The sequence below is a fragment of the Ptychodera flava genome, chromosome 13 (assembly GCF_041260155.1).
Source record: "Ptychodera flava strain L36383 chromosome 13, AS_Pfla_20210202, whole genome shotgun sequence".
NCBI lineage: Eukaryota > Metazoa > Hemichordata > Enteropneusta > Ptychoderidae > Ptychodera > Ptychodera flava.
This window is the reverse complement of record NC_091940.1, coordinates 9001673-9016988: the sequence shown is the minus strand read 5'-3', so window position 1 is coordinate 9016988 and position 15316 is coordinate 9001673. Positions and strand designations below refer to the sequence as shown.

At 36.9% G+C, this 15316-nt stretch overlaps 1 protein-coding gene across 1 annotated transcript in view; it reads left to right on the top strand.

Annotated features, from left to right (window-relative positions):
• Window positions 1-15316, top strand: part of LOC139146975 (uncharacterized) — a 32736-nt gene continuing 17420 nt past the window's right edge. Inside the window, exons 1-5 of the mRNA XM_070717828.1 lie at window positions 1-163; window positions 8345-8443; window positions 10775-10894; window positions 11298-11403; window positions 11958-12082. Coding sequence (XP_070573929.1) covers window positions 44-163; window positions 8345-8443; window positions 10775-10894; window positions 11298-11403; window positions 11958-12082 — 570 coding nt within the window. The 5' untranslated portion in view covers window positions 1-43. The remainder of the gene's footprint in view (window positions 164-8344; window positions 8444-10774; window positions 10895-11297; window positions 11404-11957; window positions 12083-15316) is intronic.

Genomic DNA, 15316 nt, shown 5'->3' with positions numbered 1-15316 from the left:
AAGGACAAAAGTTGTTCACAATAGGCAGATAATTGAATGAGCGATGGGTTACCGACGGTTTCCGTCTTTCTCACAGAACTCAAGGCGTGACGTGGAAGTGTTCAATTTTCAAGAGACTTTGGGAAGCAACTTACATTCGTTCCAGATTTTGTCAGGGAACAAGGTAAGCATACGAAAATGAATTAGTGTCTGGGCAATGCGTAAGGCGTTTTGAATGCCGCCAATGTTGACATCAGAGTTACCATGACAGATATACGGAATAAGAAACATAACATGTTTTAGTATATGTGGACAGACTTAAAGAATAAGTGAAGCTGTTCTGCGGCATTTTGTAATACTGACGTGTTTTGTAATAACTTCCGCAAAATGTAATAAGGGGTATCAGCATTTTGTAATAACTGACGCATTTTGTAATAACGTCTGCAGTATTTTGTAATAAACCAGTCTACGCGTTTTGTAGCAAGGGTATCAGCATTTTGTAATAATTCGCACTTTGTAATAACAATTAACACATTTTGTAACAATTTACAGAAAAATTCCTGTTTTAAAGTATTAACAGATATTTTATTTACTTTGGAATGGTATTACAAAGTATTACAAAAATTGATCGCTCACTGACTTCCATTTCAAATTAGAAAGACTTAATTTTAGATAGCTGTCAATCAGTGTTTTTACCAACTGATCATCTGAGGCAGGTAACTACTAGATTTTGACTAGTTTATTATCATATATTTGAGAGAATCATTGGTATACAGAGTCAGTTGATTTATTAAATAGAGGATAACGACATTATTTCTGATGTATTGCAGACAACCAGCAATCAACAGGTAGATACTCAGATAAAATAAAATATAATAACATAAAATAAATTATTATACATCTGCCTTCGCAAACAAGAGAATCGAGCTTCCGTAAAAACGGGCACGTAACGGGCATGCAATAACCACTTTACTTTCATATTTGATGATAAACATTCCATCATTGAATGGCTCCATACTGAAACTCCATACTGTACTTTGAAAATACCTTATGTAATAGAAACAGAAGTAAATGTATTACGACTGTTTGAAGTTGAAAAATATTATGAGGTAATAACGAAAGTTCACAAAGACGGCACTGTTCAAATATGGCTCGACATCGCTGCTCGGCTCGTACATCGAATGTTGGATGAACGCGCGATGTAAACATAGATGGCGCTTACCCTAAACCCGCTCGCAGTTAAGAAAGCGATGCAGAATATGCCTCTAAAGTGTATGGAATAATGCATCCGAAACGACGGGTGCATATATTCTTGATAAAAAGGAGATGTATGATAGTAATTATTACGAAAATACCGCAAAGTAAGCACTCAGACATTAGTGCAACGCATCGCCCGACGCGCTGAACGCGCCCTAATGACTACATGTATGTGTCGTTATACATTATACGTTATACGCTATACATTGCGTTATTTTCGAAATAACCTTAAGTATACTGAAGTTATCTAAAGTGAACAAAACTAAAACTTAACTAAACTAAACTAAACTAAACTAAACTAAACTAAACTAAACTAAACTTAACTAAACTAAACTAAACTAACCTAAACTAAATTGTGAGAATAATCTGATGATTTAATGATTTGACTTGTTTAGCTACTAAAGCGGAAGTATATCTGACCTGTTGAGTATGTATATATGTATGTATGTAATAATAATAATAACAAGGCAGTATTGCTGAAGGCAATGAGTACTTGGGCCGTGATATAGTAATTTTGAGGACAATATATACTACTATTCAAATATGGTCTTGAATTTCCTACTGTCAATTAGGCATTTGATTAACTGGTTATTAAATGAAGCAATGGTATGACAACGGCAAAATATGTCTAGCAACTTTTGTGGAGTTTGAGGCAGGGGTTCTTTATTTAAGTGGAAATTGCTTAAACTCCTTAAGTATTCAAATTACAGCAAATTTCTTTTGTTCTCGATGGTAGATGTCTAATATTTAGATGGGCATATTTAGATTTCTACCCTATAGTTATCCCTACATACCAAAAATCGGACATCCAGCTCTATTGGCTTGCTCAGAATTAGATATGCGCATAATTAATGAGGTACAATATGTGGTGTCATAAGGTGTCCCATCATACCAAATATGAAGGTTGTAGCACTTGTGGTTACTGAGTTGTGGACAAATATATATATTTGAGGTCAAAGGTCATTGAGGTCACGTGACATTTTGTCAAAATAATTGTATTGCTAAGTTATTCATATATACCAAAAATCAGACCTCTAGCTCTACTGGCTTGCTCAGAATTAGATATGCGCATAATTAATGAGGTACAATATGTGGTGTCATAAGGTGTCCCATCATACCAAATATGAAGGGTGTAGCACTTGTGGTTACTGAGTTGTGGACAAATATATATATTTGAGGTCAAAGGTCATTGAGGTCACGTGACATTTTGTCAAAATAATTGTATTGCTAAGTTATTCATATATACCAAAAATCAGACCTCTAGCTCTATTGGCTCGCTCAAAATTAATTATGCGCATAATTAATGAGGTACAATATGTGGTGTCATAAGGTGTCTTATCATACCAAATATGAAGGATGTAGCACTTGTGGTTACTGAGTTGTGGACAAATATATATATTTGACGTCAAAGGTCATTGAGGTCATGTAACGTTTTGTCATAATAATTGTATTGCTAAGTTATTCCTATATACCAAAAATCAGACCTCTAGCTCTATTGGCTCGCTCAAAATAAGATATGCGCATAATTAATGAGGTACAATATATGGTGTCATAAGGTGTCCTATCATACCAAATATGAAGGGTGTAGCACTTGTGGTTACAGAGTTGTGGACAAATATGTATATTTGAGGTCAAAGGTCATTGAGGTCACGTGACGTTTTGTCAAACAAAATATATTGTTAACTTATCCCTATATACCAAAAATCAGACCTCTAGCTCTATTGGCTCGCTCAAAATAAGATATGCGCATAATTAATGGCGTACAATATGTGGCGTCATAAGGCGTCCCATCATACCAAATATGAAAGGTTTAGCACTTGTGGTTACTGAGATATGGACAATAATGTATATTGAGGTCAAAGGTCACCAAGGTCACATGATATTTTGTCAAAATGTCTGAGATATCTGCGTGAACCGATGGACTCACTGATGGACTCACGGACGGATATGACCCAATCTATAAGCCCCCTGGACTTTATCCGTGGGGACAAAAAACTGTGTCACTGCATCCTTTAGGCAATATGAATACGATGAGAAACTAAATTTTTATTTTTCTTGGCCTTATACATGGGAGTCTATGGAGAACTGCCTTATACATGGGAGTCTATGGAGGTGTAAACTAAAAAGTCCTCTAACACGGCCAAATTCGATCGCATTGTAAAACAAATCGACGTGCATCTGTATGGGGTTGGGTGCTATTTTTGTGCAAAGTTTGAAAGAAATTGACCAGGGCATGTCTGAGATATCTGCGTGAACGGACGGACGGACGGACTGACATGACCAAACCTATAACTCCCCCAGGACTTTGTCCGTGGGCACTAAAAACAACGCAACAGTTATTACAGCTACACCGGCGGTAGGTTCATATCCAGAGCCCCGTACGGTCTGCCGCCGTCGCTTGAAAACAATCTCATAAACCTGGCCATATGGGCAACTGTGTATAGGCCGCTGGATGCTTGACTTCCTGGAGAAGGCGTCGAGCTGTCACGTTCAAGCTCAGGATTATTTGTCGATCAAATTTCAGTAAATATTTACCTTACCTAGATGAAATTTTGTCTATAGGCTGAAATTTCGCCGAAGTTTGACAAAATTGCATCGATTCTCAGGTTCATATCCGACATTTTTGAGTTTTGAGTCAGCTAACACACAGCATTGTACGCAGGGCTAGCGAGAGAGTTGCCGACATCGACGGTTATTTACGAGAAGTGAATAAAAGACTGTCATTTTTGGAAGCGATCGAATAGCTGAGGTAGGCTGGGATACGACTTGGGCCCAAGAACGCTGAATTTCGGCAGTAATTTGGCTTTTTACGTCAAGTCCCAAAATGGATTTGAAGTCACCGACCCTACGTACGGGTCTTTGCAGGGCTGTGGTGAGCGGGGCGATTAGCTGTAGCAGAACACACAGCATCGTACGCAGGGCTAGTTGACCCCAAGTGAAAATGTGTTCGCGATCAAATCTTCCTATATTTTTTTCAGAATTTTCGACAAAATCATTGATTCTTAAATCTTTTGTAAAATATAAAATACTAAAATAAAAATGCGATGTGCCATGTCTCCAGATTTCTAAAATATCGTTCGTTGACCGTTCGACGGAATACTCATTTCGCAAACTTGTGACGCAGTTGAAATTCAATACTGACCGCCAAATAATCTTAATGAGACGATATCATTCTAGACATCCTCCAAATTATCCAACCATTCGCGTTAGAGCTCGCTTAGAGTATCATAACATTCTTCGGCCTGCGTTTAGATTGACCCTAATCTCTCCCATTTAGGAAATAAATACACAAGCTACCTTGACAAAACTTCGTGCACCATCCAGGACCAAACGCACTACAAATCTGTCTTGACGTCATCATCTCTTTACATGGTAATCGGCATACCGTATTTTTTAGCAAAGGAGACACAGAATACGTCGGAGTATTCAGTTTCAAAACGTATTACATTGTGTGATGTTGTCAAAAAAAGGTAATGTTACTGCAGTGGTATAAATTACAAAACGCAAAAGTTCAAATCAGTTTATTTTGGACTGGCTTTACCCAATATTTCACATTGTTTCTTATGCCAGATTTGACCACGTGCTTACTGGCGACCCCTTTACATGCAAATTTTGTGTCAAATGGTGTGTTCTCCTGGAAAAACAAACGTACGATTTCTATATGAAGGAGGCGAAATTTGCCCTCAAAACTCAAAACCACCCCTTTATGGGGTGTACCTAGCTATTTTGAACGAGCTTCTCGAATCTGCAGCTCTATTTCGAAATGATGGTCTGGTTTTCTCAGCTCAAGGATAAGTGTTCTCCATCGCTGTGGGCATTACTATTCTCAACTAGGGGTACAGTTTCCAGTCGTAATGTTTTTCATTGTGTCCGGGATATAAAACCTTTCCTTTTCAAACTTTTACTTTGATTAACTCTAGTCCACGTCTTATCAGCGATTAAACATGTTTCAAGTTTAATGTTAAATTCTGGTCTCGAGCCCTCTTGTTCGACCAAACTGAAATTACCCCTCCCACTTTGGCTCGTCCAGTGGGTGTAGCAAGGGTCGTGCCATCGCCTAGGAAACGGAGGGTGCGTTAATTGTTGCATTTCGATGCCCATTTTGATTATATTCAGACGATTTTGCGGCAAAAACTCAGATAGAGAAGCATTAATATTCACATCTCACTTATTCAAGACTGGCTGAGAGCAGCACTTCCATTCAGTTAACATCATAACGCCATTTATTATGCCAAGAAAGATGAAGCCAAGACATTTTGCCCTCCCCGGTCTCAGCCAGAAATGGTTATACCTTACAGAGTTTTTTCCCACGGAATGAAAACAAATGTACTTGGGCTGAGGCCCAAGTACAATAATATTGGGTACTTATATAGCGCACATATCGACAAGTACATGTGATCAAGGCGCTTTACAATCTATGTATGTATGTATGTGTGTATGTATGTATGTATGTATGTATGTATGTATGTATGTATGTATGTATGGATGGATGGATGTATGGATGGATGTATGGATGTATGGATACATGCATCTATGTGGGTAGGGAGGAAGGAAGGGAGGGGGGAGGGAGGGAGGAAAGAGTGCCTGAGTATGCCTGTCTATCTATCTATCTATCTATCTATCTGTCTGTCTGTCTATCATTCTATGGCTGTTATCATTTAATGATAATGGCAGATATTTGGCAGGTATAACCAGTAGGATAGCGAATCAAATTTAGCTTAATCATAGTATTGCAGGGCAGCTTATCCTAGCTCGTTGGGTAGACAAATTTTACCATTGCGCGATAGCGTAGATTCAAAGGAGGAACACAACGGGAAAGAAATAGATCTGAGAAAACAAAACCATGGCTCAGTATATAAGAATTGTCACCTTTTACATACAAGGAAAAGTGGCTGGTCTGTCGATAGAACTTTATTTTGTCCTTGTCTATGGGATGATTAAAATAAATTATCATTCAGTATTTCAATTGACTGCTTCACGTCAGTGTTTATTTCAGTATATTTTGATAAATATCAGCTGTTAGCAGTGACATATTAACGTGCCCCTCCCATCTTATTACCGTAAATTATCGGCAATCAACTTTAAAGAAACACATATCATACGTATAGAAGTTGCTAAGAATACTGCAACCTTTCGTACGTTATTATTATGAATTTTTTCCCACAGTAAGTATGTATATTTTGAATGACAATAACACACTTGTCCCTAAAATATGCTAATACTGGTCATGTGACCCAATGAGGTATTCAAAATGGCCGCCAACAATATAAATTTATCATTATTTTTACATGTTTTCCAATTTTCCAGTAAAAGATAATCGATGTTGTATCATATCCCAATGCTTAATCACATTTTATAGTCCCATGACCATGGACTTTGATGTAAACTTTATATATTATGATAAACTTTGCACAGATTTTCTTGTCTTCACTCATAAGTGAAGAATTACACACAACGCCCTTGAATAGGGGTCAGACAGGTCAAGGTATCCTATTTTATAACATCTAACTATTGAATTTTTCAAACTTTGTCCACAATTACGAGATATTTCTGGAACTGTAGTATTACAATTGCCCCCAAAATATGCAAATACTGGTCACATGACCTCATTAAATATTCAAAATGGCCACCAGTATTCTAAATTTACAATGATGTTCACATATTGCTTCTCTTTCTGACGACATTCTAAAGAATTTTTCACTTCCCATCTCATTTATGTCTAAATGTATATTAGATTCTGTTGTCTACAACTGATGGTTCCAGGAAAATGTTTGTAACATCATTTTTATGAACCCTATAAAAGCTTCGTTCAAATCACAGTGTACATTAACATTACAATCATTTTGCAAAACTCAGAATTTGATTATTAGAGTTTTGCAAACTTCATCCAATATACATACAAAAACATAAGAATACACAATTTTATTGTAACCAAAAGCAATATTTATTGTTTTTCTTTACTAAAAACAGTAAAAATAATGTAGCAACGCCCTAAAAATCAGACCAAAACCCTCAAAATATCAATAGGGAACCATTTCTGGATAAGGTTGGTTTTGTGGCATGTACATCATTAGTATAATAAAATAGGTCTTAGAACACAACACTGTCAATGTTAATGATGTCGCTGTCTTTTGTCATGATCTGAGCTCTGCATGTCAGCATGTCATCTCCAAGAAATCCTCTTTTCATCCACCAACAGTAACATTGAAGAGAAAAAATGCAGAACGTTCTGCAGTATATTGTCTTTTCAAAGTGCAGTACTGTATGTGCAGTACTGTATGTAAAACCTACTAAAACTTTCTCAGTTTGTTTTCTCAATATCAGCGGATGTTTATAATTATTACAAAATGCGTTAACTAATGTTACAAAACAATATTTTATTACAAAATGCTGATAGCCTTATTACATTTTGCGTAAGTTGTTACAAATGCGTCATATTACAAAATGCCGCAGTACAGAAGGACAAATAAGTTAGGTCGTGCACTCTAGAATTGTCCAAAATTTTAATATGAAATAAAACAATAAAGTATGGAAGAACAGTAACAGCTGCACGGTCCCAGGAATAAAACATATTGTTTTTTTTATTTTGTCTTTGTTGGTTGCGGGCCTTACAGAATCAGAAAAAGTTCTTTTATTGAGAAATATGAACACAAATACAACTCTTTATTGGTTCTTTAGTGTATATGGAAATAATCATACGTAACAAATAAACAAACACGCATAAACAAACAAACTAACAAGGAGCCTGAGTCTTCTATGGTATAATTGGCTTGGTTGCCGTTCTTTTTAGCTCTCAAATCAAACGAATAGTAACATAACTGTCAAAGATGAACATGCATGCTTGTAAACCATTTTTCCAACATTCCTTCTCAGTTAATATGAAGGCCATATACAAAGAAACAAAATAATGAAATGGTTGGCTAGTTTAGATCACGGCTTTATTACAAGCTCCTTCTTGGGTTTATAGGTATCAGCTCTGCTAACACACTATCGTCCAATAGTATTCCCTCTAATGCAATTCTTTTCCGAAATCATTAAAATTTTGAACTTCATCATCGACAACATCTTTCAATCTTTCAACCTTAATGTAATTAATGTTTTTCCTTAGGATGACAGGTTCAGTATAACGCCTAATGGCGTTGTGGTTACACGTGGCTTTTTGGATTATGATATCGACGCTTATTACAACCTGTACATTTCATTTACGGTAAGTAGCTGAATGATATGTCAGCTGATGCACTTTTCGCACATACGAAATGACACACATATACTTGAAAGTATGAGCAATCGTTGATTTGTATTGAACGATCAATTTGCATATAGTGGTCGCAGTAACCGTTGGCGCCGTTGTTTCTCAAATCACACTCACTCTATCACCTCCATATGTACTTTTATCTGCAAATTTGTGTCATGACGAAGGCAAAAAAAGGTGATGCAAGTCGGTCCAACCCAGCCTTGTTTTCTTGTGTAGGAATCAGCAAAGTATGCGCTAAAAATATGCACACCACATACAAGAGAAATTTGAGAATTGAGTTACTTTAGAGTGAAGTGCTCACGTAACAAGGTTTTACCAGTCACGAAATTGTCTCTGATGTATATAATTTGATTATCAAAGCATAAGATAATTTTTTAGGATTACGACTGAGTAAGTTGCTCTTGTAAAATGTAGTCTCTCAAAGCGTTTGTGAACTGGTACCTGCAAGCAGTTTCTTTTAATCGTATTCGGTGAGGAATTAAAAATATCGATCTTGTATACGAATTCGCTAACTGGTCCTGTACATGTATACATTTACGGCTGTAATAAACTTTGTCCGAGGTTTAAACGGGTATCAGAACTAAAATTTCGATGCTACGTTTTCATGATTTATTATGATACACCTTTTTACAACTTAAATATTGCGCTTCTTTACACTTGCACTGAGAGCAGCATGTCTTTAACATCACTGCAGGGTATTTTGTAAAAGTAGGGTAACCCTTGGCACAAATCATCGTGATTGCTTCAAACAAATGTTGCGTTTTTTTATCTTGGTGCAAGTATAGAACTTTTTTATGATGTTGAAATTTTGATGATACATTGCCAGACATTGTATTTATTCAAAGAACCATAGACCTTCGAAAAAAGGTTTTTCTCTACTCTCTATGAAAGAACTAAAATACTGAAGCCTGGGCAATGCATGTTATTGCAACAAGACATTATTTAGTCCGATAAGAAACTCTAATTAATTTACCTGTCTTAAAATATTTATTGATACAAATTCTCTTTGCTGTTATTAAATACTTGTCTGTCTGAATGCTTATGAAATGAAGTGTGGGCGAGTCAATGAAAATAAAGAGTTTGTTTTGAAAATAATGACAAAAGTGGTATTGTGGAAAATAATGTCCATTGCCATTATTTAAGTGATCAGGTTGAGTTAGGCTAGGTTTAGGATTAGATTGCATCAACCATTTTCCGCGCCAATGTGCATTTTCAATCAACTAGACACTGATTTGCAAAAAAATGCTTCAGTCCAAGCTCAAGACAAATAAGCATTACGAGAGGCAGCGAATATTATCCATCAAAAATAAAATGCCCTAAACCATTTCTTGCAAGGTAGTTGCTTCTTTCACGAATGGTTGCAATGATGGTGGGCAGCATCATTGCAACGACAATGTGGTGACGACTTAGCGTATCAAGGAATATTCATATGCCGCAGATTTGACGCATACACAGAACTATACTAAACGCCACGCTTTGATATTTATTGCTTGATACATGACCTCTCTGAGAAAAGCGTATTTTGTCAAATAATAAATTTGCTTCTATCGTTAATAATTTCGCGAAAAATATCCAAATTTACCAAAAGACTTCTTCGCTTGCTTCCAAATACCTAGCTTGCAGTTTACAAGCTTGAAACGCACACAGTACTTTCAGTCGATGTGAGCAGTTGACGCACTTCCCTGTGTACTACATGTATGTGACTGTGTGGGTTGGTGGATACATGAGTGCAGTATATACACTTTGTCTACACATACGTATATAGAAAGTCTCGGGTTTATGATTCGATTTTAGCGGGGTTTTTTTCCAATTTTAATTACCTGCAACGTCTTAGTGTTTGGGAAAAGTATTCGGTCATATAGTTCTGGTAAATGATTGAAAGATTCATAAGAATGAAAATTAGCTACACCCAGTGTCATTATTTTGCATGCTTTCGTTTAAGTGAAAAACTGAAAGTACGCAGTTTTGAATAGAACAAAAGTATGCGCACTTTTTGAACTAAAAACGGTGTTTGATTTCTTTAATGAAAGATGAAACACGTATTGGATGTGAGAATCAATACGTAGCAGTGTTAATTGAAAACAAGCGAATCTGAGCTACCACTTTCAGCAACTATATAAACAGAGTCATGTTGTTCTCCTAATATAGGCCCTTATACAAGCACTTTAATTTAATGTTACACCTCCTGGTCTAACGTTTCCAATGACCTAGAGGACACCAAGCACCAAAGGTATAATGAAAATTCCTCATCTAATCTTGTCATTATGGCAATGTCTGTAATAGGAACGTTTACTAGAATACGAGGCGACTTTGACAGTGACTCTACAAGACGAAATAGATTGGCCACCATTTTACAACTTAACGTGTGAAACTCCAGTTTACAAGGGTCGAAACATTTACGGGGTAAGTGGTTGTTTGGAAATACATGTCTGTAACCAAAGAGAAGAATTATATTACTTTCTTACACAAAAACTATGTTCCATTTATATTAAGATAAATTTACTTAATCATCCATGGAACACAATATCCCCGTGTTTGCTTGACTACATTGAATTCATTTCAGCAGTAGCAAATAAAGTAATGCTCTTCGACGCAACCATGCCTTATTTTCATAAGTATAACAGTATGTATCATTACCCGCTGTACAATAAAAAATGAACTAAAATTATAAGTTGTAACGTGTAAAAGGTATAAACATACTAAAAATGCTTTGATTAATTCTTATACTCGAGAGAAACATGATATGAATCAGATGGAAAGATAGTAAATAATGTATATTATTATGACTTTCAATACTTTTTTGCAGTACAATTATCTCTTGATCGATATGTTTTTTGGCAAACACGAAATGTCAACATCCGATTTTGAATATCTCACTTGTATCCTGGAAATAGATACTGACAACGGCCGGTGTAAGTTACTGTTAAATATAATATCGAATACTTATATCATTGGCTGCGATCTTACATCAATAATAAAAATACGAGGCTTTCAGGGTTTTTTAGTTTCTTTGGATAGTTTATGCTAATCGAGACAACCAAACATTAATCGAAATATATTCCTGGCTACCAACTTCCAACAGGACATGAAATATAAGTGGTCTCGTCTATTCTATTAAATTTAGAGGATGTATTACGGTGTAATCGTTATTTGCACCAGTTGCTTCTGTATTGTCAGTGATGCAATTTTCATCCTAGTACAATGTCGCCAGTAAAATCAATGAAGTTTACTGACAGGTGTGGTTTATTAATGAACATTTCCGCTTTTGGGATTGCACTACTGGTGATGGCAGAGACAGTAGAGTCAGAATATGTATTTCCTCCGTAAACCTTTTGTAGCTGCTATCTCGCTGTAAATCAGCCTTCAAAGTTTCTCCTTTGGTGATATCCCTTCCGCTACCTCGATTGCCAATAACTGTAATGTTTCTTCACAAATAATCCTTTTCACATACCTTTTCATTGTATAGGTGGCATTGTCATCTTCATGGATTTATTTGATCCCTTCGCAACCTTTTGTGATGTACCATTCACATTCGACCAACTAGACGGACCCCCAATTCCTAAACCCAAAATCAATTTCTACAAAGGAAGGGTATGCAACATTTTGAGTTGATTTTGCAACCTCAAAAGAGACTTTTTATCCTTTTGATCTCATGATATTTTGCGTCTGTTTATGCGAAAATTATTCTTTGCATGACCAAAAGTAAGTTTTGTTCTTTGCAAAACTCTTACAAAAGTATTGATTGGATATGATTTTGAAATACTGTGTAATAATACTTTGCTATATGGATCTAAACATAATAATGAGTTCGCCAATCGTCGCCAGTTTGTGAGTAGTAAAGGGGACGTTATAGACCACTTTAGGGTCATGACCCCTAAAGGACCCTGTAACTAAGTGAAAATAGACATAATGAGGTAGTGACCCTGAACCCCCCCCCTAGCATGTGAAATGAAATTAACCAGCCTCTCCCATTGGTCCATTTAAATGCCACAAGGGATACTGGGATAGCAATGTGCTTTCCTGATTGGTCAGTTGATTAATATATACAAAAATGAGGGTATATAAGTTCTGAAAGGGCCATCTAAGGGCCAGTCTTGCTCTAGAAGTCCCAACCTCAACAATAAAAACAACAACAACAACCCAACCATTCATAACAATGGCAACTCCAATACTGCCACCAAGACTACTGGAAGAAAAGACCTTCTACACTCCTACATTCCTCATTTCCCATCAAATATTCATGATACTCAGCGTTCATCAAATTCTTCTGTCCCCATGAATACCCAAGAATTTAATACTAAATAACAGGCCTTCCTTTCAAATAACCATTAGCCTTCCACACAAAGTTCTTCACCCTCATCACATCCAACATGTCAGATTGGAGGGGGGTCAACTGATGACCAGTCGTCAGAAGATTTGCCATCAGATGAAGACAGTGGGCCAAAGTATTACAGAATCATACGAGTCCGTGAACCACGTCTGTTTTTTCTGGCGATAATCGATAAAATAGTTGGAGCCGACAAACAAGGAACAAACATGCGTATTGGCAATTTAAGTCTCATTAAGTCTCATTAATCCTGCGAGAAGAAAACGTGATTTTAATTCCAGAACATTCTGTGTTCTATCTTTCTGTTGAAAATGTTCCATATTCTAGAATAACCTGAAATTCAGTAGGTTTCGTCGTCATTTCCGTATTTATTTGGCAATATTTTGCGGCCACCATTTTGTTGAGAACTCCATAATTTTTGAATAATGGGCGGTGTTTGCAAACATACGTGAATTAATTTTGCTTCAACAAGCAACCTGTAAGGAATATTTTGCCATCAGGGTCACAGCGGAAATTCTATGATAATGTATTTGAAATAAATTTTCCCATGGTTGAGCATAATTTGTCATGTGTCATCTACGGGCGCCATCTTTGAAATTAGGTGGCTACCAAAACAGACAGCGAGGGCAAATTATATGCTGTACCACGATCATGAAACATAATATTTGAGATCAAAATGTCAAAAACTAATGCTTACAACATCTTTACAACTCACCACGCTTGCTCAATTTGTTGTAGTAAATTATGTTTTTGAACAATTTACGATTACGGCAACCGGCTATGTGCTTGCATTCATCATGCACACCGCTTTGTAAGTGACATATAGCAAACTGCCCGCTCGCCTGTTCACTCGATCCGACTTAAACCTTTATATAAACTGAATGCTATTATGATTTTAGAAAAAAAAAACAGCAATACTTATAAGGATTTTTTCTGTGAATTGTGTGAGTACGGTAAAATCAAATTTAAAGCAGTACAGTAAGGTCTACAAATAAATGTTTCCATCTCGCTGATGGGTACGTGTGGCCATGTTCAACGGGAGAGGTGACACGATGTACCGGTTAGCCAGCCAGCTTCCTGTATGCTGACAAATTTTCCGTTGTCGGCCAAGAATTTTAAAACGTGCATTAGTATGATTTTTATGGTCTGTTATGCCAAAAAAGGAAAAAAAGTATATTTCCAATAATATATTTACGGAGCTTTGCCCTGTCTCAAAGTTTGATGAGCCTCGTGCATTGTCTATGGGCTCAAAAGCAGCCATACGGGAGATTTGATTGTTGGTTTGTATTTCGTTCCTTCAATTATGTTACCACCCGTAACACACGTGGAACGACAAGGGAAGAAATTCATTGCTACAGCTCATGACTACGAGATACGATTCAATGATATCCAACCGGTGAGTGGTTTCATACAAGTAATGTTAGTACTACAAGATGTGTTTGAGAGTATTATTAGCCAACTCACCCATGGCATCTCTCCCAGGGACAGAGTACGCATTACACTTGAAAGTCCGTCCCTATCAAATCTGGTTACCTTTTTCCCCTGTTCAAGAACTGACTGTTGACAGAGTGTTGGGCGAAATTGAACGTGTACTACAGTCCTATGAAGAATTCACCCTAGATGAGAATGTTTATATTGATAAACTTGTCGATGAATGAGATCACACTTTCCCTGTTTATGGACTCCCTCCACCCCTCTTGACCCTTTGAAGGCCCCTAAGCCCCTCGGGCCTTATTTTTTCCTCCCTCTGTCAAGAAATAGAACATCCTTTCTTGTACAAGCTAGTACCATTTTAGAGTAAGGCTCATTTGACGTGATGGGTCTCATTCTGCAAACACTCTTGAAGCTGATCATCACTAATCGACATTTCTCCAATCCTATGTTCTTCCTGTATTTGTGTGTGCTGCCATACATCATCTATGATAAGTTTTTCAAAAGGAAAGCATTGATCTTAGTGGAGAGATTGACTGAAAGGAAATCAACCAAAAAGTCCCATCACGGTGAAGATTAAGTTGGCCAACTTGGTATACCATGCCACTCGTAAGAAATAACTGTCCTTACCCTGGTTGTCATGAAAAACAACTTGTAAGACTAGCAAATCATCTCACACAAGTGCATAATATTGAAGACAAAGTTGAAAGACAGAGATTTTTGAAACTGGCCAGACAATCTGACACTCATCAATTGATGTGCCAGTTGATTCGAATCGTTCGTCTACTGTCTGAACAACATCAATCAAGTCAATCATGGATGCAAGACTACAACATCCATTTACTGCTCTCATATGTGGACCCACACAGTCAGGTAAAACCGAATTCGTCAAACGACTGCTGAAGGAATGGGAAACTATGATTTTTCCATCTCCTGAGCGTATTGTCTGGTGCTATGGAGAATACTAACCTGCCTATACAGAACTGGCTGCCCTTATCCCTAGCATTCATTTTTGTTGAAGGCATTCCCGAAGAGTTGGACAGTATGTTTCCCCTCACCAATCTAAC